Source organism: Chiloscyllium punctatum, chromosome 2 (assembly GCF_047496795.1).
Source record: "Chiloscyllium punctatum isolate Juve2018m chromosome 2, sChiPun1.3, whole genome shotgun sequence".
Taxonomy (NCBI): domain Eukaryota; kingdom Metazoa; phylum Chordata; class Chondrichthyes; order Orectolobiformes; family Hemiscylliidae; genus Chiloscyllium; species Chiloscyllium punctatum.
Window position 1 is genome coordinate 2,600,353 of NC_092740.1, and position 26,957 is coordinate 2,627,309.

The window sequence follows — 26,957 nt, forward strand, 5'->3', positions numbered from 1 at the left end:
ACTACACCTTCTCCCACCCGGTATCCTGCAAATAAATGCCATCCTGTTTTCCCAATTCCTCCATCTCTGTCACATTTGCTCTGATAAGGTGTTCCACTCCCAAGCATCCCAGTGTCCACCTCTTTCAAACAACGTGCTTCTCCCTCCTCTGTTGTCCAGACCCCCTCTCCCCCCCCCCCCCCACTCCTCCACTCCCCATTCCACTGCTTGAAATCACCCCCCACTTCCCACAAATGTAATAAAGACAGGGTCCTCCTTGTTCTCACCGACCACCCCACATCCAACAAATCATCCATAAACACTTCTGCCAACTCCAACTAGACCTCACCACCAAGAACATCTTCCCCTCCCCACCGCTCCCTGACTTCCGCAAGGGCTATTCCCTTTGACAGTCCTTGGTTTGTGTGACTCTCCCCACCAATGCCCCCACCCCCAGGTACCTTCCCCTGCAACTGGAAAAGATGCAAAACCTGCTGATACACCACCCCCCACCTCCATCCAGGGCCCCATCCCTCCAGGTGAGACAGAGGTCCACCTACCTCTCCTCCAACCGAGTTGACTGCATCAGGTGCTCCCGATGTGGTCTTCTCTACATCAGGGAGACCAAACGTAAACTTAGGGAATGGTTCACCGAGCATCTCAGCCAGGCCCGCAGGGGCCGACCGAACCTCCCAGTCACTGCCCATTTTAATTCCCCTTCCCACTCCCTTTCTGACATGACCATCCTTGGCCTCCTCCATCGCCACAACGAACCACACTGCAAATTGGAGGAACAACACCTCACTGGGGGAATGGGAATATACTCACAGAGGGATGGGGAATATTGGGGGAAAGGGAATATACTCACAGAGGGATGGGGAATATTGGGGGAAAGGGGAATATACTCACAGAGGGTTGGGGAATATTGGGGGAATGGGAATATACTCACAGAGGGATGGGGAATATTGGGGGAAAGGGGAATATACTCACAGAGGGATGGGGAATATTGGGGGAAAGGGGAATATACTCACAGAGGGTTGGGGAATATTGGGGGAAAGGGAATATACTCACAGAGGGATGGGGAATATTGGGGGAAAGGGAATATACTCACAGAGGGATGGGGAATATTGGGGGAAAGGGGAATATACTCACAGAGGGTTGGGGAATATTGGGGGAAAGGGAATATACTCACAGAGGGATGGGGAATATTGGGGGAAAGGGGAATATACTCACAGAGGGTTGGGGAATATTGGGAGAAGGGGAATATACTCACAGAGGGATGGGGAATATTGGGGGAAAGGGAATATACTCACAGAGGGTTGGGGAATATTGGGAGAAGGGGAATATACTCACAGAGGGATGGGGAATATTGGGGGAAAGGGAATATACTCACAGAGGGATGGGGAATATTGGGAGAAGGGGAATATACTCACAGAGGGATGGGGAATATTGGGGGAAAGGGAATATACTCACAGAGGGATGGGGATTATTGGGAGAAGGGGAATATACTCACAGAGGGATGGGGAATATTGGGGGAAAGGGAATATACTCACAGAGGGATGGGGAATATTGGGGGAATGGGAATATACTCACAGAGGGATGGGGTATATTGGGGGAAAGGGAATATACTCACAGAGGGATGGGGAATATTGGGGGAAAGGGAATATACTCACAGAGGGATGGGGAATATTGGGGGAAAGGGAATATACTCACAGAGGGTTGGGGAATATTGGGAGAAGGGGAATATACTCACAGAGGGATGGGGAATATTCGGGTAAAGGGAATATACTCACAGAGGGATGGGGAATATTGGGGGAAAGGGAATATACTCACAGAGGGATGGGGAATATTCGGGTAAAGGGAATATACTCACAGAGGGATGGGGAATATTCGGGTAAAGGGAATATACTCACAGAGGGATGGGGAATATTGGGGGAAAGGGAATATACTCACAGAGGGTTGGGGAATATTGGGAGAAGGGGAATATACTCACAGAGGGATGGGGAATATTCGGGTAAAGGGAATATACTCACAGAGGGTTGGGGAATATTGGGGGAAAGGGGAATATACTCACAGAGGGATGGGGAATATTGGGGGAAGGGGAATATACTCACAGAGGGATGGGGAATATTGGGGAATGGGAATATACTCACAGAGGGATGGGGAATATTGGGGGAAGGGGAATATACTCACAGAGGGATGGGGAATATTGGGGAATGGGAATATACTCACAGAGGGATGGGGTATAATGGGGGAAAGGGAATATACTCACAGAGGGATGGGGAATATTGGGATAAAGGGAATATACTCACAGAGGGATGGAGAATATTGGGGGAAAGGGAATATACTCACAGAGGGTTGGGGAATATTGGGGGAAGGGGAATATACTCACAGAGGGATGGGGAATATTGGGGGAAAGGGAATATACTCACAGAGGGATGGGGAATATTGGGGGAAAGGGAATATACTCACAGAGGGATGGGGAATATTCGGGGAAAGGGAATATACTGACAGAGGGATGGGGAATATTGGGGGAAAGGGAATATACTCACAGAGGGATGGGGAATATTGGGGGAAAGGGAATATACTCACAGAGGGTTGGGAAATATTGGGGGAAGGGGAATATACTCACAGAGGGATGGGGAATATTGGGGGAAGGGGAATATACTCACAGAGGGATGGGGAATATTGGGGAATGGGAATATACTCACAGAGGGATGGAGAATATTGGGGGAAAGGGAATATACTCACAGAGGGATGGGGAATATTGGGGGAAAGGGAATATACTCACAGAGGGATGGAGAATATTGGGGGAAAGGGAATATACTCACAGAGGGATGGGGAATATTGGGGGAAAGGGAATATACTCACAGAGGGTTGGGGAATATTGGGGGAAAGGGAATATACTCACAGAGGGATGGGGCATATTGGGATAAAGGGAATATACTCACAGAGGGATGGAGAATATTGGGGGAAAGGGAATATACTCACAGAGGGTTGGGGAATATTGGGGGAAGGGGAATATACTCACAGAGGGATGGGGAATATTGGGGGAAAGGGAATATACTCACAGAGGGATGGAGAATATTGGGGGAAAGGGAATATACTCACAGAGGGATGGGGAATATTGGGGGAAAGGGAATATACTCACAGAGGGTTGGGGAATATTGGGGGAATGGGAATATACTCACAGAGGGATGGGGAATATTGGGGTAAAGGGAATATACTCACAGAGGGATGGGGTATATTGGGGGAAAGGGAATATACTCAGAGAGGGATGGGGAATATTGGGGGAAAGGGAATATACTCACAGAGGGTTGGGGAATATTGGGAGAAAGGAAATATACTGACAGAGGGATGGAGAATATTGGGGGAAAGGGAATATACCCACAGAGGGATGGGGAATATTGGGGGAAAGGGAATATACTCACAGAGGGATGGGGAATATTGGGGGAAAGGGAATATACTCACAGAGGGATGGGGTATTTTGGGGGAAAGGGAATATACTCACAGAGGGATGGGGAATATTGGGGGAAAGGGAATATACTCACAGAGGGATGGGGAATATTGGGGAATGGGAATATACTCACAGAGGGATGGAGAATATTGGGGGAAAGGGAATATACTCACAGAGGGATGGAGAATATTGGGGGAAAGGGAATATACTCACAGAGGGATGGAGAATATTGGGGTAAAGGGAATATACTCACAGAGGGATGGGGAATATTGGGGGAAAGGGAATATACTCACAGAGGGATGGGGAATATTGGGGGAAAGGGAATATACTCACAGAGGGATGGGGAATATTGAGGGAAAGGGAACATACTCACAGAGTGATAGGGAATATTGGGGGAAAGGGAATATACTCACAGAGGGATGGGGAATATTGGGATAAAGGGAATATACTCACAGAGGGATGGGGAATATTGGGGGAAAGGGAATATACTCACAGAGGGATGGAGAATATTGGGGTAAAGGGAATATACTCACAGAGGGATGGGGAATATTGGGGGAAAGGGAATATACTCACAGAGGGATGGGGAATATTGGGGGAAAGGGAATATACTCACAGAGGGTTGGGGAATATTGGGGGAAAGGGCATTCACTGCCCAAATGGATCGTGAATATATTCACACAGGGACAGTGAATGTACTCATACAGATAGGAAATAATGTTATGAGATTGTTTCTGTTCAAAGTTTGGGAGAAGATTTGTAGCTCGGGTGCTCGTTGTTGTGGTTCTGTTCACCGAGCTGGGAATTTGTCTTGCAAACGTTTTGTCCCCTGTCTAGGTGACATCCTCAGTGCTTGGGAGCCTCCTGTGAAGCGCTTCTGTGCTGTTTTCTCCGGCATTTATAGTGGCCTGTCTCTGTCGCTTCCGGTTGTCAGTTCCAGCTGTCCACTGCAGCGGCCGGTATATTGGGTCCAGGTCGATGTGTTTGTTGATAGAGTCTGTGGATGAGTGCCATGCCTCTAGGAATTCCCTGGCTGTTCTCTGTTTGGCTTGCCCTATAATGGTGGTGTTGACCCAGTCGAATTCATGTTGCTTGTCGTCTGTGTGTGTGGCTACTAAGGATAGCTGGTCGTGTCGTTTCGTGGCTAGTTGGTGTTCGTGTATATGGATCGTTAACTGTCTCCCTGTTTGTCCGATGTAGTGTTTTGTGCAGTCCTTGCATGGGATTTTGTACACTACATTGGTTTTACTCATGTTGGGTATCGGGTCCTTTGTTCTGGTGAGTTGTTGTCGGAGGGTGGCTGTTGGTTTGTGTGCTGTTATGAGTCTTAGTGGTCGCAGTAGTCTGGCTGTCAGTTCGGAAATGCTCCTGATGTATGGTAGTGTGGCTAGTCCTTTGGATTGCGGCATGTCCTTGTTCCGTTGTCTCTCCCTTAGGCATCTGTTGATGAAATTGCGAGGGTATCCGTTTTTGGCAAATACATTGTATAAGTGTTCCTCTTCCTCTTTTTGTAGTTCTGGTGTGCTGCAGTGTGTTGTGGCCCTTTTGAATAGTGTCTTGATGCAACTTCGTTTGTGTGTGTTGGGCTGGTTGCTTTCATAGTTTAGGACTTGGTCTGTGTGTGTGGCTTTCCTGTAAACCTTTGTGGTGAATTCTCCGTTCGGTGTTCTCTGTACCATCACGTCTAGGAATGGGAGTTGGTTGTCCTTTTCTTCCTCTCTAGTGAATCGGATTCCTTTGAGTGTGGTGTTGATGATCTGGTGTGTGTTCTCTATTTCTTTGTTTTTAATGATTACAAAGGTGTCATCCACGTATCTGACCCAGAGTTTGGGTTGAATTTGTGGTAAGACTGTTTGTTCTAACTTTTGCATTACTGCTTCTGCTATGAGTCCAGAGATCGGTGAGCCCATGGGTGTTCCGTTGATTTGTTTGTATATCTGGTTGTTGAATGTGAAGTGTGTTGTGAGGCACAAGTCCAGTAGTTTAAGTATGCCGTCTTTGTTGATAGGTTCAACGTCCTGTTGTCTGTTATGTCTGTCCAGCAGGTTGGCTATTGTTTCTTTGGCTAGGGTTTTGTCGATGGAGGTGAACAGTGCCGTTACATCGAATGAGACCATAGTTTCTTCCTTGTCTATGTGTATATTTCTGATGATGTCCAAGAATTCCTGTGTCGATTGTATAGATTGTCTGGATCTGCTGATCAGGTGTTTCAGTTTCTGCAATAGTTCTTTGGCCAGTTTGTGTGATGGTGTCCCTGGTAGTGATACTATGGGTCTGAGGGGGATGTCTGGTTTGTACACTTTGGGTAGTCCATAGAATCTGGAGTGTTGTTGCTTTCAGGTTTCATTCTTTGTAGGTCAGACCTGGTTATCTGTCCGTTTTTTTGTAGATTCCTCAGTGTGTTGTTTATCCTATTGGTGAGCTGTGGGGTGGGGTCAAACTCCCTCTTTTGGTAGGTGTTGGTATCTGCAAGTAGTTGTTGTGCTTTTTGGATGTAAGGTAAAAACAATGACTGCAGATGCTGAAAATCAAATACTGGATTAGTGGTGCTGGAAGAGCACAGCAGTTCAGGCAGCATCCAACGAGCAGCGAAATCCTGATGAAGGGCTTTTGCCCGAAATGTTGATTTCGCTGCTCGTTGGATGCTGCCTGAACTGCTGTGCTCTTCCAGCACCACTAATCCACTTTTTGCATGTACTCTGCTTTGTCCAGGATGACCGTCATTCTGCCTTTGTCTGCTGGTAGTATGATTATGTTCTTATCATTTCTTAGTGATTTTAGTGCTTCCCTCTCCTTGGTGTTGAGGTTATGTGTTTGTTTTTTCTTGTTATCAGCGGTACGATACTTTGTCTCACAGTTTGTTGTGTCTCTTCTGTCAGTCCATTGTTCCTGAGTGTGTATTCTAGTGCTGCTAGGAAGTCTGCTGTCTTGGCGTCCCTGTGGTTGTAGTTGAGTCCCTTGGCCAGTATTGTTCTTTCCGTGTCTGTGAGCTGTCTGTGGGAGAGGTTTTTAACCCAGGTGTGTGTTGTGGTGTCCTCTTCTTTGTGTGTTAGCTTGGCCATTTTTTCTTTTAGTGCCGTTTTTTTGCGGTGTGTGGTCCTGTTCTGTCCTATGGTGACGGCCTGTTCTATGGTCCGGGTCCATTCCTGATTGGTGGTTTTTGAAATTAACGATTTTTGGCGCGCAATTTCTTGTCTGTATTTGTGTAGTCTGTTGTGAGCTTCTGTAATCATTATCTGGATCATCCTGAATCCATTCTGTCTGGCTGTGTCCCTGACTTGTGGATTGTTGACTGGTGGTCTGTATCTGACACATGGTGGAAGGATTCGATTCTTTCGGCATTCATGCAGGAACCGGAGTTGTTCGTATGTGGCGCTTAGGCGGTTGGCACAGGATTCCCATTTCCTGGCTTGTCTTAGCGTCTCTTGCCCGCAGGTGTTCAAAGTTTGGGAGAAGATTTGTAGCTCGGGTGCTCGTTGTTGTGGTTCTGTTCGCCGAGCTGGGAATTTGTCTTGCAAACGTTTCGTCCCCTGTCTAGGTGACATCCTCAGTGTTTGGGAGCCTCCTGTGAAGCGCTTCTGTGCTGTTTCCTCCGGCATTTATAGTGGTCTGTCTCTGCCGCTTCCGGTTGTCAGTTCGAGCTGTCCGCTGTAGTGGCCGGTGTATTGGTCCAGGTCGATGTGTTTGTTGATAGAGTCTGTGGATGTGAATTTGACTGGGACAACACTACCATTATAGGACAAGCCAAACAGAGAACAGCCAGGGAATTCCTAGAGGCATGGCACTCATCCACAGACTCTATCAATAAACACATCGACCTGGACCCAATATACCGGCCAATACAGTGGACAGCTCGAACTGACAACCGGAAGCGGCAGAGACAGGCCACTATAAATGCCGGAGGAAACAGCACAGAAGCGCTTCACAGGAGGCTCCCAAGCACTGAGGATGTCACCGAGACAGGGGACGAAACGTCTGCAGCACAAATTCCCAGCTCGGCGAACAGAACCACAACATTGTTTCTGTTACTTAAGCCAAACACCCAGAAAACCTCGCCTTACCTCACAATCTGTTAGAATAAGAGTGATAGAGAACTCCCCAATTCCACTGTTTAAAGAAAATAACGTCAGTTTATTTTGTAACTTTAAAAGTGAACATTAACCAACTATTCATAAATCTCAGCAGCAGCACCCCCCCTCCCCACTTTCTCTGAGCTGTGTATTATTTACATTCGATTACTTACAGTGTGGAAACAGGCCCTTCGGCCCAGCAAGTGTACATCGACCCGCCAAAGCGCAACCCACCCAGACCCATTCCACCCCTCACCTAACATTAAGGGCAATTTAGCACGGCCAATTCACTAACCTGCACATTTTTGGACTGTGGGAGGAAACCCATGCAGATACGGGGAGAATGTACAAACTCCACACAGTCAGTTGCCTGAGGTGGGAATTGAACCCAGGTCCCTGGTGCTGTGAGGCAGCAGTGCTAACCACTGTGTCACCCATCATTATCTGCCTTCCAATTCTGTAACAATATGCTGTTCCAATAAGATACTTATTAAAATTATCTTCTGTGTCTTCACTTTTCTGGGCTGATGATCTCCCTGGGTCATCTTTGTCTTTTTACAGTGAGTGTAAAAGGTCACATGAAAAGGTCCCTTTGATAAAGAGTGTTTTTCTAATTTCTTTGAGGGCAAGATGGTAGATGGAGAAACTGAGGACTGCAGATACTTTTTCCCATCTGGACTCCTGCCCACTTTCTGAGGACCCCTTCTCCCACCTCCAAAACAGCCCATTCACCTGGACACCCTGCGCTGGTCTGTTACCCACCCTCAATCACTTCATTTCCAACTGCTGCTGGGACATTAACCACCTCAACCTGTCTAACCCCCTCCCCCACTCCAACCTCTCACCCTCACAACACACAGCCCTCCAATCCCTCTGCTCCAATCCCCAAACCTCACCATCAAACCAGCAGATAAAGTGGGTGCAGTGGTAGCTTGGCGCACTGACCTCTACACTGCCGAAGCCAGGCATCAACTCATTGACACTTCCTCCTGTCCCATCGACTATGACATCATTCCCCATCACCAAACCATCATCTCCCAAACCATCCAAAACCTCATCAGCTCAGGGAATCTCCCACCAACAGCCTCCATCCTCATAGTCCAGGAACCCCGCACTGTCCACTTCTACCTTCTCCCCAAAATTCACAAACCTGACTGCCCTGGTTGACCCATCATCTCAGCCTGCTCCTGCCCATTGAAGTCATCTCCTCATGTCTTTACATTGTCCTGTCCATGTTGGTACAGGAACTACCCACATACCTTTGAGACATCATCCACACCCTCCATGACTGTTGTTTCCCCGGCCCCCCCATACCACCTCTTCACCATGGATATCCAATCCCTGTATATGTCCATCCATCTTGACGAACACCTCCAAGCCCTCCATTTCTTCCTCACCCGCCGACCCCAACCAGTACCCCTCCACCAACACACTCGTTCGATTGGCGGAACTGGTTCTCACCCGCAACAACTTCTCCTTCAAATCCTCTGAGTTGCTTCAGACCAAAGGGGTAACCATGGGCCCCAGCTTTGCCTGCCTGTTTGTTTGGAACAGTCCATCTTCCACATTTACACCGGCATCATTCCCCCACCTTTTCCTCTGCTACATCGATGACTATATCGGCACCACAAGGAGGTTGAACAGTTCATCCACATCACTAACACCTTCCACCCCACCCTCGAGTTCACCTTGATCATCTTGGACACCTCCCTCCCCTTCCTGGACCTCTCCATCTCCACCAACGGCAACAGACTCAACATTGACATCTAATTCAAACCCACCGACTCCCACAGCTACCTGGACTACATCTCCTCCCATTCCCCCTCCCCCTGTAAAAATGCTATCCCCTACTCCTAATTCCTCCCATAAGGACCAATTCCACTCGAGAACATCCCATTCCACTCGAGAACATCCCAGACTGCCTCCTACTTCAAGGACTGCAATTTCCCCTCTCAGTTGGTTGATGATGCTTCCAGCGCATCACCTTCACTTCCCGCACCTCCACCCTTGAACCCCACCCCTCCAACCACAACAGGACAGAACCCCCCCCCCTCCTTCCACCCACCAACCACCAGATACAACCTGATTATCTTCCACCATTTCCACCACCTACAGTCAGACTCCACCATCAGGGATATATTTCCCTCCCCACCTCTGTCAGTGTTGCAGAGCATCTATTCCCTCCTCAACTCCCTCGTTATGTCCATGCTCCCAACCAAGCCACCCTTCACTCTCAGCGCCTTCCCTTGCTAAAGGTGTAAACCCTGCTCCCACACCTCTCCCCTCACCTCCATCCAAGTCCCCAAAGGATTCTTCTGCATCCAACAGAGACTTTCCTGCAATTCCACACACCTCATCTACCGTGTCCATTGGTCTCGATGTGGTCTCCTCTACATCAGGGAGACAGGCCGCCAACTTGCAGAATGTTTCAGAGAACACCTCTGGGACACCCGCACCAACCAACCCCCACTTCAAGTGGCTGAACACTTTAACTCCCCCTCCCACTCCACCAAGGATATGCAAATCCTAAGCCTCCTCCACTTCCAAATCTAAGCCACCCAACACTTGGAGGAAGAACGTCTCATCTTCCGTCATGGGACCCTCCAACCACATGGCATCAATACGGATTTCACCAGTTTCTTCATCTCCCCTCCCCCCACCACATTCCAGATCCAACCCTCCAATTCAGCACCACCCTCTTGAACTGTCCTACCTGTCCATCTTCCTTCCCACCTATCTGCTCCACCCACCATTCCAACCTATCACCATCACTCCCCACCTGTATCCAACTATCGCCTTCCAAGCTATCTTACCCCTCAGCCCCACCCTTTCCTAGTTATCTCTCAATCGCCTTCCACTCCCACACCCCCAACCCACATTCTGATGAAAGTCTTATGCCCGAAACGTCAATTCTTCTGCTTTTTGGATGCTGCCTAACCTGCTGTGCTTTTCCAGCACCACACTTTTCGACCAAGATATTAGATGGCCAATTAACTCTCCAGGAATTTCTCTCTCTACACTAGTTGCTCTCTGACCAATTTTCAAAATGTCCGCATTCTTATATCCCCAACATCGGGTCATCTCATTGGTTCGATGTTGGCAAAACAATAATTTCAAACTCGATTGGGTTTTAGTATTCTGGGGCATAATTTAAACTAATTGTGTAAATTTGAATTGTTGCCAAACCAGCAACTAACTCAGGTATCCACTTCACAACCAAATGTTATGTATATTTTCAATTTTCCAGTACACTCTTGGACTGCTAGCTAGTCATATACACAGGTGTTTGTAACCTCTCAGTTCAGAACAGCATTCTTTCTCTCTTAAAGGTACAGTACATGCCTTCAACTTCATAACAATATACTCCCAGAGCAATAGGCTATATACTCGCAGAGTGGTAGGGAATACTGGGTAAAGGGAATATCCTTCCAGAGGGATAAGGAATATACTATACTCCCAGAGTGCTAGGGAATACTGGCGTATAGAGGATATACTCCCAAAAGGATAGGGAACATCCTCCCAGAGGGATAGAGAATATACTCCCAGAGGGATGGGGATACTGGGGTAGAGGGGATATACTCCCAGAGGGATAGGGGATACTGGGGTAGAGGGGATATACTCCCAGAGGGATAGGGGATACTGGGATATACTCCCAGAGGGATAGGGGATACTGGGATATACTCCCAGAGGGATAGGGGATACTGGGGTAGAGGGGATATACTCCCAGAGTGATAGGGGATACTGGGATATACTCCCAGAGGGATAGGGGATACTGGGATATACTCCCAGAGTGATAGGGGATACTGGGATATACTCCCAGACGGATGGGGATACTGGGGTAGAGGGGATATACTCCCAGAGGGATAGGGGATATGCTCACACATGGACAGTGAATTCTGTGCTAAAGGGGATGTGACAGTAACCCTCCTTTCCTCGTTAGGTGGAGATTGATCGATTCCAGGATACTTACCGGTTCCTACAAGATTATTACAAGGTGATGGAAGGGACCATCCCACCGGAAGACAGCAAGGAGTTTGCACGTATCCCATTGGTCAGTGTGCCTGATGTCCAGAACTCAGCCACCGTGCCAGCGATAGATCAGGACCCGGTGAGGTACAGTTGGACAGTGACTATGTGGAGGTGGAGACAGTGGTGAAATGGAGTACCTGATCCCTGGTCTCTGGGGAAGTATTTCAGGTTCCAGGACTCGCGGACAGGACCAACATTTATTGCCCATCCCTAAAAGCCCATGATGAAGAGACAGTGAGCTGCCCTTCACTAATATAGCAGCAGGGACTGGAACCAATTACTTGACAATGTTTCAGTAGATTCATAGTGTTATGACACTGGGGAAACTCCTCTACCAATTTAAACCAGCCACACCTGAAAACATTCACCCCGTGCTGGAATCTGTTAAATTTCGAGAAGTAAAGAACTATCCCTGAGGTCACTATGTAAAGTAAAAATTAACAACTTTATTGTTTAAGTCTAACAGAGGATATTAACTAACAACTGTTTACAACTCTTTTCTCACAATCCTATCTTTTACCTCCCCACTCGACAATTTTAGTCTGATTAAAAAGCCTGATTATGATTTACAAAAAAAAATCATATTTCAAAGCCAGTCAGCTTTGCCGAATTTCCTTTCTGGATTCTCTCCAGGTCATTTTCTATGCTCTGCCGTGTAAACTTCTTCCATTGACAGATACCCCTCAGAGAGCTCTTAAACTAGCAGCCAACATCTGATGGTCTTTTGGGAATTCTTCCTCAACTGTTCAAAACTGTCCGGTTCTATACCCCAAAACATCGAATCATTTCATTGGTTTAAATATTAATGAAACACTAAATTCAAACTTAATTGGAGTTTGGTACCATGGGGTAAAATTTAAATTGATTGGCTGAATTTGAATTTGTTTTTGTCTCATGGCAACAAAGCTACTGTTAGCTATTTCAACCAAATGTTACATTGTCACCTTGTTCAGAACACTTTGTACTGTGTCAGGTAGTTTTGCTAGCTTTTCAACTCTCTTAAAGGTACAATACCTCTACACATTAATAACACCTCCTCCCTTAAGAAAAAATGAACCATCATAATGAAAAGATGGCTTCATTTTTCTCCTCTAATCCTTAACTACAATATCATGACGTAGATATGACTTTACTCTAGGTTCATATTAACCTCTTCCCATATATGTATAACATTGAGTAGGTACCAATCTCATCTATACTGTATCAGTTAAATCCACAATAACACATCTGCAATTACACTTTTACGACCTGCATCATGTACTGTATGTAAATTAAAGGTCTGTAACATAAGACTCCAATGAAATAGTTACATATTCTTGTCTTTAAAGCTTTCTAAGAATGTAAGCGGATTGTGATCCATGTACACAACTGTCTCTGACACATTGTTCGTGCATACACGTTAAAATGTTGTAAGGCCAGTACCAAACTCAATTGTTCTTTTCTGATCATGGAGTATTTCCTCTGGTGGATGTTAAATTTCTTTGAAAAGGAACCAACTGGCAGTTTAGTCCCGTCATCATCTTCCTGGAGCAATATAGCTCCAACTCCAATGTCACTATCGTTGATGGCAACTCTGAAAGGTTTTGAAAAGTCTGGTTTAGCTAAAACTGGTTTGTGGCTGGTATTGATTTCAAATGGTCAAACGCCTCCTGGCGTTGTTCTGTCCACGGAAACTTTGTGTTCTTCTTCAGCGAATCAGTTAACGATGCCACTACACTGCTGAAGTTTGGAACAAAGTTCCGATAGAGTCCACTGAGTCCTAATAATCGAAGCATCTCTTTCTTCGAGGTTGGTCGTGGAAATCTCTTGATGGCCTTCACCTTTGCATTCTGTGGGGTCAGCCTTCCATGACTGATGTTGTGTCCCAAGAATGTCACCTCTGCTTTTGCAAATTCAGTTTTGTTTAATTTTATTACCAGTTTTGCTCTCCTAGTCATTCAAAGAGCTCTGCCAACTGTACCAAGTGATCTTTCCAGGACATACTAAAGATTACTACATCATCCAAATAGACTGCACAGTTTGTTAACCCAGCCACAACTCTGTTCATGAGTCTTTGGAATGTGGTGGGCATATTCTCCATTACAAAGAGCATCACTTTAAACCCCATTTGGGGTTACAAACGCAGAAATTTCTTTCTCCGTCTCTGATAAAGGTACCTGCCAGTAAGCATGCAGTAAGTCCAACTTGGTGATAGAACATAGAACATAGAACATAGAACAATACAGCACAGAACAGGCCCTTCGGCCCACGATGTTGTGCCGAACTTCTATCCTAGATTAAGCACCCATCCATGTACCTATCCAAATGCCGCTTAAAGGTCGCCAATGAATCTGACTCTACCACTCCCACGGGCAGCGCATTCCATGCCCCCACCACTCTCTGGGTGAAGAACCCACCCCTGACATCTCCCCTATACCTTCCACCCTTCACCTTAAATTTATGTCCCCTTGTAACACACTGTTGTACCCGGGGAAAAAGTTTCTGACTGTCTACTCTATCTATTCCTCTGATCATCTTATAAACCTCTATCAAGTCACCCCTCATCCTTCGCCGTTCCAACGAGAAAAGGCCGAGAACTCTCAACCTATCCTCGTACGACCTACTCTCCATTCCAGGCAACATCCTGGTAAATCTTCTCTGCACCCTCTCCAAAGCTTCCACATCTTTCCTAAAGTGAGGTGACCAGAACTGCACACAGTACTCCAAATGTGGCCTAACCAAAGTCCTGTACAGCTGCAACATCACCTCACGACTCTTGAATTCAATCCCTCTGCTAATGAACGATAATACTCCATAGGCCTTCTTACAAACTCTATCCACCTGAGTGGCAACCTTCAAAGATCTATGTACATAGACCCCAAGATCCCTCTGTTCCTCCACCTGACCAAGAACCCTACCATTAACCCTGTATTCCGCATTCTTATTTGTTCTTCCAAAATGGACAACTTCACACTTGGCAGGGTTGAACTCCATCTGCCACTCCTCAGCCCAGCTCTGCATCATATCTAAGTCCCTCTGCAGCTGACAACAGCCCTCCTCACTGTCCACAACTCCACCTATCTTTGTATCATCTGCAAATTTACTGACCCACCCTTCGACTCCCTCATCTAAGTCATTAATAAAAATTACAAACAGCAGAGGACCCAGAACTGATCCCTGCGGAACTCCACTTGTAACTGGACTCCATGCTGAATATTTACCATCTACTACCACTCTCTGACTTCGACCGGTTAGCCAGTTTTCTATCCAATTGGCCAAATTTCCCTCTATCCCATGCCTCCTGACTTTCCGCATAAGCCTACCATGGGGAACCTTATCAAATGCCTTACTAAAATCCATGTACACTACATCCACTGCTCTACCCTCATCCACATGCTTGGTCACCTCCTCGAAGAATTCAATAAGACTTGTAAGGCAAGACCTACCCTTCACAAATCCGTGCTGGCTGTCCCTAATCAAGCAGTGCCGTTCCAGATACTCGTAAATCCTATCCCTCAGTACCCTTTCCATTACTTTGCCTACCACAGAAGTAAGACTAACTGGCCTGTAATTCCCGGGGTTAGCCCTATTCCCTTTTTTGAACAGGGGCACAACATTCGCTACTCTCCAGTCCCCTGGTACCACCCCCGTTGCCAGTGAAGACGAGAAGATCATTGCCAACGGTACTGCAATTTCCTCTCTTGCTTCCCACATAATCCTAGGATATATCCCGTCAGGCCCGGGGGACTTGTCTATCCTCAAGTTGTTCAAAATGTCCAACACATCTTCCTTCCTAACAGATATCTCTTCTAGCTTATCAGTCCGTTTCACACTCTCCTCTTCAACAATACAGTCCCTCTCGTTCGTAAATACTGAAGAGAAGTACTTGTTCAAGACCTCTCCTATCTCTTCCGACTCAATACACAGTCTCCCACCACTGTCCTTAATCGGACCTACCCTCGTTCTCGTCATTCTCAGGTTTCTCACATACGCATAGAATGCCTTGGGGTTATCCTTGATCCTATCCGCCAGGGATTTTTCATGCCCTCTCTTAGCTCTCCTAATCCCTTTCTTCAGGTCCCTTCTGGCTATCCTGTATCCCTCCACTGCTCTGTCTGAACCTTGTTTCCTCAACCTTATGTAAGCCTCCTTCTTCCTCTTTACTAGACATTCAACCATTGACATTGATGTAACTGGCTTGTCCGACTCACTCAGTACAGTCCTCCAATCTAGGACTTGGATATAAGTCGGACTTTGTAACAGCATTGACCTTCCGATAATCCAGGCAGAATCGTTGAGTCCCATCTGGTTTGGGAACGAAGATGACCGGTGAACTCCACTCGCTCTGGCTTGGTTCGATGATGTACTTGTTGAACATGGCCTGCACCTCCATGTGGACCTGTCCGGTTTTGAGAGGATTAAACCGATAGGGGTGGTGTTTTATTGGAGCAGATTTCCTACGTTTAATTCACGTACAATCACATTAGTCCTCCCCATCTAATTCTTTGTATTGCAGCAACAAATTTTTCACCTGTGTTGTACACTCCTGACACAGATAACTTACTAATCTATCCCACTCCTCAAAGACTTCTTCATTTTTTAATCTATTTTGAGGCACATCAAAATCCTTATTACCTGGATTTGATTCCTCACTCTGCGAGGCAGTAATTAACACCTGTTTCTCTAGTTCTTTCTCTCTGGTATAACACAGTTTCAACATGTCCACCCGACATACCCAATCCCTTTTTTTTACTATCTAGCATCTTTACTAGATAGTTTACCTGACTCAACTTTTTCTCAATTTGATAGGGACCACTAAACCTGGCTTTGAAGGGATCTCCTATCACTGGTGACAGTGCTAACACATCATCCCCTCGGGAAAATGTCCGAGTCTCAGAGTTTTTATCTGCCACCTGCTTCATTCTATACTGTGCCCTCTTTAGGTGCTGTTTAGCTAACTTACCTACTCGATTTAATCTCTCCCTTACCTTCCAAGACATAATCCAAGGCTGGAATCTTCGGCTTTGGTCCTGTCAATTTTTCTTTAATTAATTTCAAAGGCCTCTCACTTCATGTCTGCATATTAGCTCAAAGGGAGTGAACTGAGTAGATTCATTTGGGACATCTCTAATGGCAAACAATATGAATGAGATACCTTTATCTCAATCATTTGGGTAATCCTTTTAGTACGCCCTTAACATGGTCTTTAAGGTCTGATGCAGCCCTTCTGAAGCTCCCTGGGATTCAGGATGATACGCACTGGATTTAAAGTGCTGCATACCAAAACTATCCATAACCTCCTTAATTAGCCGAGCAGTACAATCTGACCCTTGGGCTGACTGAATCTCTCTGGGTAGCCCATACCACATGAAGAAAGCTACTAACTCCTCTACCATCCTTTTTGCCTCGATACTCTGAAATGGAATTGCCTCTGGAAATCTGGGAGACACATCCATTATGGTTAACATATACTGGTTCCCATTTTTGGTTCTCGGGAGGGGACCTACACAATCAATTATAACCCGCGTGAAGAGTTCTTCAAACGCAGGAATTGGCATCAAAGGGGCTGGTTTTATTACCACCTGCGGCTTCCTACTATTTGGCATGTATGACACGTACAGCAAAAGTTAACCACATCCTTGTGCATTCCAGGCCATTGAAAATGTTTTGTACCTTAGCCTGTGCCTTTCATACCCCTAGGTGACCTCCTACAGGTAGTTCATGTGCTACCTGTCACACCTCCTGTCTGTACGCTACCGACAACACAATCTGGTGCACATCGGCCCATTTCTCCTCTGCACTAACCTGCCGTGGTCTCCATTTCTGTCTGAGGATTCAACCCTCTGGAATGTTCTCTGCCTCCTTTTTGGAGTACAAATCCATATCGTTTATTGTCTTGTCTCGCTATTGCAAGTCTCTTAGCCTTTCAGGACTAAACACTCTGTCTGACCTGTTGCCTGCTCAGATTTTTCCTGGATCATTATGTCAAACATATGATGCCCCACTGACTGAACCTCAACTCCTTCATCTTTCTCTTTAGTTTTTACTTTGTGCCGTGATTTATGATAATGAGATCTGGTTACCACACAGTCTGGGAAACTACCCGGATATTTCTGTCTTAACTCTTCAGTTTCTTGGTCTTCCTTGGGCTTCTCCACAACAAGGTGTGTCATTCCCACCTTGGATCCTGCCAAATCATTCCCAAGAACAATCAGAATTCCTGGAACTGACACTCTGTCAATCACTCCCACTGTAACTTCCCCAACCTTGGGTTGGCACTCCAATCTGATCTTACATTGGGGAATGCTAAATTTCTGTCCATCTATCCCACAAATTACCACACTCTCGGGTAATAGATCAGAAAGAGTGTTTATTCACCCGTCCCTTGCTATCAGCGACTGGTTGGATTGTGTATCTCTCACAGTTATAACTTCTTGTCCTTCTCCCCCTGTTATTTCTGAGTAAACTTTACCTACAGAGGCAAATTCTTTGTAGAGCTCAGGTACTAACTCCATACCCAGCCCCTGCCTAACTGCACTCTCCTGTAGCTCCTCAGCTCTTCTTGGGGTCTCCTTTACTACATTCACTAATGCCACTGGTTTAGCTCCTTATACCACGTCTTTTCCCGCAGTGCCTTTCTTTAACGACCAGCACTATGCCTTTGTGTCCCCCTTTCCCACAGTGGAAACACCTGGGGCCTTTCACCTCCTTTCCACCCTCTTGGGCTTCTTTTTGATCCCGTGGCAAACTCTTACCGCTGTACTCTAGTCTTTCTTTCATAGTGTCGGATCTCCCCTTCTCCCAACTTGTACCCCTCACAGGATGATATCCTGGCTGGAAGCTTGTCTTACGCACCAACATGTCCTCATCTGCTCATCCTGCTGCCCATCTCACTTCCTGACTTTCTGAACCTCCATGTGTTTCCTTATCATCCCTGGAAGTGAATGTTTTTATCTCCTCCAGCAGAATAATCTCTCTTAGAGCCTCTAAAGCCCTATCTATCTTTAACACACGCACCCATCGATCAAAGTGACTATCTTTAATTCTTTTGAACTCAACCTAAGTCTGACCTGGTTCCTTCTTTGTGTTTCTGAACCGCTGTCTGTATGTTTCTGGTACCAATTCATAAACACTTACAATAGCCTGTTTTACCTCTTTATGATCTCTTGACCCCTCATCTGACAGTGAGACAAATACCTCACTGGCTCTGCCGACCAGTTTAGTCTGAACTAGCATTACCCATAAATCCTCAGACCACTCTAACTGCTTAGCTAATTTTTCAAATGAAATAAAGAAAGCTTCAACGTCTTTCTCATCAAAATGTGTCAGAGTTTTGGCATATTTGTATATATCACACCTTCTCTTTAAGCTCCATCCTGTTGACTTGACTTTGCTGACTAAGTCACAATTTCTCAAATTCAAATTTTCTCTCTTTTTCTCCCTTCCTTTCTTATCTCTCTCTTTCTCTGCTCAGCTAAGAACCATCTCTCTCTTTTTCCTCTTTCTTTCTCTTTTTCCTCTTTCTCCTCTCTTTCTTTCTCTCCTTGCCTCTCTCTTTCTATGTTTATCTTCTAACTCTATTTTCCTCAATTATAATTTAAATTTTTCTACCTGGACTGCACTTGTCTGTTTCTCTGACACACCTAAGTCTTTGAGTAATTCCCTTACACTTTCAGCTTTACTTTTGTCCCTGGTTAAACCCAAATCTAACTTATTTGCTAATTCTAAAAGTTTGGCCTTTTTCTTTCCTTCCAAACTTTCTTGGCAAATTTGAGAATCATCTTCAAATTACACAACCTCTTCAGCAATTTTAAGAGCCATTTCCATAACTTTTAATTTAACAATTCACACATCACCGAAATTAAACAAATTATGTTTTACTTAAACATCTAGGACATGAGCCAACAAGTGTGTAAGTGTACTGGCTTTTTCGTATCCCAAATCTATTCAACTCTGTCCAACTCTCAGACTGGATCTGTCCAAACTTGATTCAATCCCAGACGAAAGCCCCCCGTAACTGTTATGACACTGGGTAAACCCCGATGCTCATTTAAAACAGCATCACAGAAAAAGTTCACCCCTTGCTGTAATCTGTACAATTTCAAGAGGCAAAGATTTATCACAAAACTCACAATGTCAAGAAAAATGAACAACATGCTTTCAGTCTAATAGAGACAATTAACGGACAACCATTTACAACTCCTTTCTCTCAATCCTATCTTTTATCTCTCACTCTTCAACACTACTCCCATAAAAAAATCCTGATTACGATTTACGAAATTGAATCACATTTCAAAACCAGTCGAGGAAGGGTGTGATCGTACCAGAGAGGGGACAGGGGAGATTTATAGGAAGGGAGTGATCGTTCCAGAGAGGGGACAGGGGAGATTTATAGGAAGGGAGTGATCGTATTAGAGAGGGGACAGGGGAGATTTACGATCACACCCTTCCTATAAATCTCCCCTGTCCCCTCTCTAATACGATCACTCCCTTCCTATAATTCTCCCCTGTCCCCTCTCTGGTACGATCACTCCCTTCCTATAAATCTCCCCTGTCCCCTCTCTAATACGATCACTCCCTTCCTATAAATCTCCCCTGTCCCCTCTCTGGTACGATCACTCCCTTCCTATAAATCTCCCCTGTCCCCTCTCTGGTACGATCACTCCCTTCCTATAAATCTCCCCTGTCCCCTCTCTGGTACGATCACTCCCTTCCTATAAATCTCCCCTGACCCCTCTCTGGTACGATCACTCCCTTCCTATAAATCTCCCCTGTCCCCTCTCTAATACGATCACTCCCTTCCTATAAATCTCCCCTGTCCCCTCTCTGGTACGATCACTCCCTTCCTATAAATCTCCCCTGACCCCTCTCTGGTACGATCACTCCCTTCCTATAAATCTCCCCTGTCCCCTCTCTAATACGATCACTCCCTTCCTATAAATCTCCCCTGTCCCCTCTCTGGTACGATCACTCCCTTCCTATAAATCTCCCCTGTCCCCTCTCTGGTACGATCACACCCTTCCTATAAATCTCCACTCGACACGGTCCTGTCCCCCTTAGTCCAAGTACTCCCCACCCACGCCCTCAACCTCCTCCATGATTTTCACTTCCCCGGTCCCCAACGCCTTATCTTCACCATGGATATCCAGTCCCTGTACACCTCCAACCCCCTTCACGAAGGACTCAAAGCCCTCCACTTCTTCCTTTCCCGCCGTACCAACCAGTACCCTTCCACTGACACCCTCCTTCAACTGACTGAACTGGTCCTCACTCTGAACAACTTCTCTTTCCAATCCTCCCATTTCCTCCAAACCAAAGGAGTAGCCATGGGCACCTGCATGGGCCCCAGCTATGCCTGTCTCTTCGTAGGATATGTGGAACAGTCCATCTTCCGCAGCTACACTGGCACCACCCCCCACCTTTTCCTCCGCTACATCGATGACTGTATTGGCGCTGCCTCGTGTTCCCACGAGGAGGTTGAACAGTTCATCCACTTTACTAACACCTTCCACCCCGACCTCAAATTTACCTGGACCATCTCAGACTCCTCCCTCCCCTTCCTAGACCTCTCCATCTCTATCTCTATCTCGGGCGACCGAATCAACACGGACATTTATTATAAACCGACCGACTCCCACAGTTACCTAGACTACACCTCCTCCCACCCTGCCCCCTGTAAAAACGCCATCCCATATTCCCAATTCCTTCGTCTCCGCCGCATCTGCTCCCAGGAGGACCAGTTCCAAAACCGAACAACCCAGATGGCCTCCTTCTTCAAAGACCGCAATTTCCCCTCAGACATGGTTGACGATGCCCTCCACCGCATCTCCTCCACTTCCCACTCCTCCGCCCTTGAGCCCCGCCCCTCCAACCGCCACCAGGATAGAACCCCACTAGTCCTCACCTACCACCCCACCAACCTCCATGTACAGCGTATCATCCGTCGTCATTTCCGCCACCTCCAAACGGACCCCAACACCAGGGATATATTTCCCTCCCCTCCCCTATCAGCGTTCCAAAAAGACCACTCCCTCCGTGACTCCCTCGTCAGGTCCACACCCCCCACCAACCCAACCTCCACTCCCGGCACCTTCCCCTGCAACCGCAAGAAATGCAAAACTTGCGCCCACACCTCCCCCCTCACCTCCCTCCAAGGCCCCAAGGGATCCTTCCATATCCATCACAAATTCACCTGCACCTCCACACACATCATTTATTGCATCCGCTGCACCTGATGTGGCCTCCTCTATATTGGGGAGACAAGCCGCCTACTTGCGGAACTTTTCAGAGAACACCTCTGGGACACCCGGACCAACCAACCCAACCAGCCCGTGGCTCAACACTTCAACTCCCCCTCCCACTCCACCAAGGACATACAGGTCCTTGGACTCCTCCATCGCCAGACCATGGCAACACAACGGTTGGAGGAAGAGCGCCTCATCTTCCACCTAGGAACCCTCCAACCACAAGGGATGAACTCAGATTTCTCCAGTTTCCTCATTTCCCCTCCCCCCGCCTTGTCTCAGTCCCAACCCTCGAACTCAGCACCACCTTCCTAACCTGCAATCTTCTTCCTGACCTCTCTGCCCCCACCCCCACTCCGGCCTATCACCCTCACCTTAACCTCCTTCCACCTATTGCATTTCCAATGCCCCTCCCCCAAGTCCCTCCTCCCTACCTTTTATCTTAGCCTGCTGGACACACCCTCCTCATTCCTGAAGAAGGGCTCATGCCCGAAACGTCGATTCTCCTGCTCCTTGGATGCTGCCTGACCTGCTGTGCTTTTCCAGCAACCCATTTTCAGCTCTATTATCCTGTGGTGATCTGGACTGTGGACCCTCTCCAGTTTTGACCTCACCTTGTGTTCTGCATTTTGAGCAAAGCCTCCCCGCTCTTGCATTCTATAGCTCAGGGTATTCCATCTCCCTTGTCAACCGCCTGTATCTCCTTGCCCTGCTGCCTTCAGGGTCTATGGCTGTACACAGAAAGCAACATGGTGAGATAGTCTCTTGTTCACTCGTCAGAGGGAAATTCAGAAACAAATTTGGAAGGTGATCTCAGTTATCTCTAAGAATAATAGGTTTCCAAACTGGGACTGCCATATTGTGAAGGGTTTAGATGGAGAGGAATTTCTTCAGCATACACAAGAAAATTTTCTGATTCAGTACGTGGATGTATTTACAAAAGAAATTGCAAAACTCTTGGGAAATAAGGCAGGGCAGGTGACTGAGGTGTCAGTGGGGGAGTAATTTGGGACCCACGACCATTATTCTATCTGTTTTAAAATAGTGATGGAAAAGGATAAACCAGATTAGATTACTTACAGTGTGGAAACAGGCCCTTCGGCCCAAGCAGTCCGCACCAATCCACACCCACCCATACCCCTACATTCACCCCTTCCCCTAACACTATAGCAATTTAACATGGCCAATCCACCTGACCTGCACATCTTTGGACTGTGGGAGGAAACCGAAGCACCCAGAGGAAACCCACGCAGACACGGGGAGAATGTGCAAACACCACACAGACAGTTGCCCAAGGTGGGAATTGAACCCCTGTCCCTGGTATTGTGAGGCAGCAGTGCTAACCACTGAGCCACCGCGCCGCCCACGATCCAAACTTGAAGTTCTAAATTGGAGAAAGGCCAATTTTGACAGTATTAGGCAAGAACCTTCGAAAGCTGATTGGAGGCAGATGTTCGTAGGTAAAGGGACGGCTGGAAAATGGGAAGCCCTCAGAAATGAGATAACGAGAGTCCAGGGAAAGTTTATTCCTGTTAGGGTGAAAGGGAAGGCTGGTAGGTATAGGGAACGCTGGATGGTGAAAGAAATTGAGGGTTTGCTTAAGAAAAAGAAGGAAGCATATGTCAGGTATAGACAGGATAGATTGAGTGAATCCTTAGAAGAGTATAAAGGCAGTAGGAGTATACTTAAGAGGGAAATCAGGAGGGCAAAAAGGGGACATGAGATAGCTTTGGCAAATAGAATTAAGGAGAATCCAAAGGGTTTTTACAAATATATTAAGGACAAAAGGGTAACTAGGGAGAGAATAGGGCTCCTCAAAGATCAGCAAGGTGGCCTTTGTGTGGAACTTCTGGTGATGGGGGATGATACTAAACAAGTTTTTTTTTAGATTAGATTCTCTACAATGTGGAAACAGGCCCTTTGGCCCAAAAAGTCCACACCGACCCTCCAAAAGGTCACCCAGACCCATTTCCCTCTGACTAATGCACCTAACACTGTGGGCAATTTAGCATGGCCAATTCACCTGACCTGCACAACTTTGGATTGTGGAAAGAAACTGGAGCACCCGGAGGAAACCCACACAGACACGGGGAGAATGTGCAAACTCCACAACCTCCAGAAGACTGGAGGTTGGCTAATGTGGTGCCACTGTTTAAGAAGGGCGGTAAAGACAAGCCAGGGAACTATAGACCGGTGAGCCTGACCTCGGTGGTGGGCAAGTTGTTGGAGGGAATCCTGAGGGACAGGATGTACATGTATTTGGAAAGGCAAGGACTGATTCGGGATAGTCAACATGGCTTTGTGCGTGGGAAATCATGTCTCACAAACTTGATTGAGTTTTTTGAAGAAGTAACAAAGAGGATTGATGAGGACAGAGCAGTAGATGTGATCTGTATGGACTTCAGTAAGGCGTTCGACAAGGTTCTCCATGGGAGACTGATTAGCAAGGTTAGATATCATGGAATACAGGGAGAACTAGCCATTTGAATACAGAATGGCTCAAAGGTAGAAGAGAGAGGGTGGTGGTGGAGGGTTGTTTTTCAGACTGGAGGCCTGTGACCAGTGGAGTGCCACAAGGATCGGTGCTGGGTCCTTTATTGGTCAGAATATTGAGTACAGGAGTTGGGAGGGCATGTTGCGGCTGTACAGGACATTGGTTAGGCCATTGTTGGAATATTGCGTAAAATTCTGGTCTCCTTCCTATCGGAAAGATGTTTTGAAACTTGAAAGGGTTCAGAAAAGATTTACAAGGATGTTGCCAGGGTTGGAGGTTTTTGAGCGATAGGGAGAGGCTGAACAGTCTGGGGCTGTTTTCCCTGGAGCGTCAGAGGCTGAGGGGTGACCTTATAGAGGTTTCTAAAATCATGAGGGGCATAGATAGGGTAAATAGGCAAGATCTGTTCCCTGGGGTCAGGGAGTACAGAACTAGAGGGCATAGGTTTAGGGTGAGAGGGGAAACTTTTTCATGCAGAGGGTGGTGTGTGTGTGGAATGAGTTGCCAGAGGAAGTGGTGGAGGCTGGTACAATTGCAACATTTAAAAGGCATTTGGATGGGTATATGAATAGGAAGGATTTGGAAGGATATGGGCCAAATGCTGGCAGTTGGGACTAGATTGAGATGGGATATCTGGTTGGCATGGACGGGTTGGACTGAAGGTTCTGTTTCTGTGCTGTACATTTCTATGACTGTATCACTATGGTCACTGCCTAACATTTGTGTGGCGCGAATGTTACCTGCCTCTTGTCAGCCCAAGCCTGGAGATTGTCCAGATCTTGTTGTATTTGAACATGGACTGTTTCAGTATCTGAGGAGTTGTGAATGGTGCTGAACATTGTGTAATCATTGAGGAACATCCCCCACTTCTGACCTTCTGGTGGAGGGAAGGTCATTGATGAAGCAGCTGAAGATGGTTGGGTCTCGGACCCTCCCCTGAGGGACTCCTGCAGAGATGTCCTGGAGCTGAGATGACTGACCCTCCAACAACCACAACCATCTTCCGATGTGCTGCAGGTGTTCATCTGAATCCCAATGACTTACATCCCATTTAATCAAATGCTGATTTGGATATGCAGTATCGTCACTCTTGCTTCTTGAGTTACAAGAATCTTACAGAGCAGCCTTAAAGTGCAAACTGAAACATTGCAGATTCTGTCCTGACATTTGACTTTGATTATTTCCAGGAAGTGAATACATTTCATAATGTCCTTAATGTCACCATGTGACATTAATTAGTATAAAAAACCTCAAAAATAACACAACCACCAAAAAGACTTTAAATCAGACAGTTGCATCATATGTACGTCTTTGGGGAGATTGATTTCAGTGTTAACACCACCACAACCACAAACTCACGCAAGTTACATCAGGTCAGTCTGGGTCTGATGACACAGCTCTGATCTCAGCTGGTCAACAACTTGAGTGGCAGGCTGCATCACATCCTTGCTCTGTACTGCAGTTGACTCAGAAATGACCATAATTCGGGACAGATGGTCAAAACCCCAGAGTACAGCTAAGATTAAAGGTTACAGAAATCGTCAAAAAGGCGAATTAATTGACAGCACAAATATTTGTGGTCTGACAGCTATTGTTAGTCATGGTTGCAAGGTGATAAAGCGTAGAAGTTGAACATTGCAGGCTAGCTGACATTTAGGTAGGTCAGGAGGTCAGTTAAAAATGGGAGGGCTGCTCTGTTAGTGAACAGGGATGATCGAGAGAGAAGAGGGTAGAGCTGAATGGAGGCAGTCGGGGGAGTCTAGCTGCAAAGGCGGTTCAAGAACAATGGCAGACAGTTAGGAAAATGGTTCATGGCTCAAAACAAAGATTGGTCTGTATGGATTTCAGTCAGGCCTCTGATGATGTTCCACATGTTAGGCTGCTCTGGAAGGTTAGAGTGTGGTACTGGAAAAGCACAGCCGGTTCGGCAGCTTCCAAAGAGCAGGAGAATCTATGTTTCTGGCATAAGCCCTTCCTTCCTCAGGAATGATAACCGGCTTATGCCCAAGACATCGATTCTCCTGCTCCTTGGATGCTGTCTGACCTGCTGTGCTTTTCCAGCACCACTCTCTCAACTCTTATCTCCAGTATCCACTGTCCTCACTTTCTCCTTGCTCTGGAAGGTTAGATCATGTGGAATCCAGGGGGAGCTGGCAAATTGGATATACAATTGTCTTGATGGTGGGAGCAGAGGGTAATAGTGGAAGGATGTTGGTTGGACTGGAGGCCTGTGACTAGTGGAGTGTCTCAGGGCTCGGTGCTGGGCCCATTGCTGTTTGTTATCGATATCAGTGATTTAGATGGGAATGTACAAGGCAGGATGACCCTAAAATAGGTGGTACCGTGGACAGAGAGGAAGGTTCTCAGAAATTGCAGCAGGACCTTGATCAGCTGGGAAAGTGGGCTGAGAAATGGCAAATGGAGTTTAGTAACGGTAAGTGTGAGGTCACGCATTTTTAAAAGTCATCTCAAGGTAGGAGTGTCATGGTGAATGGTAGAGCCTTAAGGAGTGGAGTGGAATAGAGGGACATTGGGGTTCAGGTGCATGGTTCTCTCAAAGTGGAGTCCCAGGTAGACAGGGCAGCGAAGAAGGCTTTTGGCAAACTGGCCTTCATCAGTCAGGGCACTGGGTATAGAAGTTGGGAAGTTATGTTGCAGTTATACAGGACAGTGGCAAGGCCAGACTTAGAGTATTGTGTTCAGGTTTG

General features: G+C 46.6%; 1 protein-coding gene across 3 annotated transcripts in view; it reads left to right on the top strand.

The window, feature by feature from the left end:
• The window catches only part of spef2 (sperm flagellar 2), a 714,991-nt gene that overhangs the window by 182,842 nt on the left and 505,192 nt on the right, over positions 1-26,957 (top strand). For all 3 annotated transcript variants that reach the window (XM_072592835.1, XM_072592845.1, XM_072592854.1), the window contains exon 25: positions 11,444-11,616. In XM_072592835.1, coding sequence (XP_072448936.1) covers positions 11,444-11,616 — 173 coding nt within the window. The remainder of the gene's footprint in view (positions 1-11,443; positions 11,617-26,957) is intronic.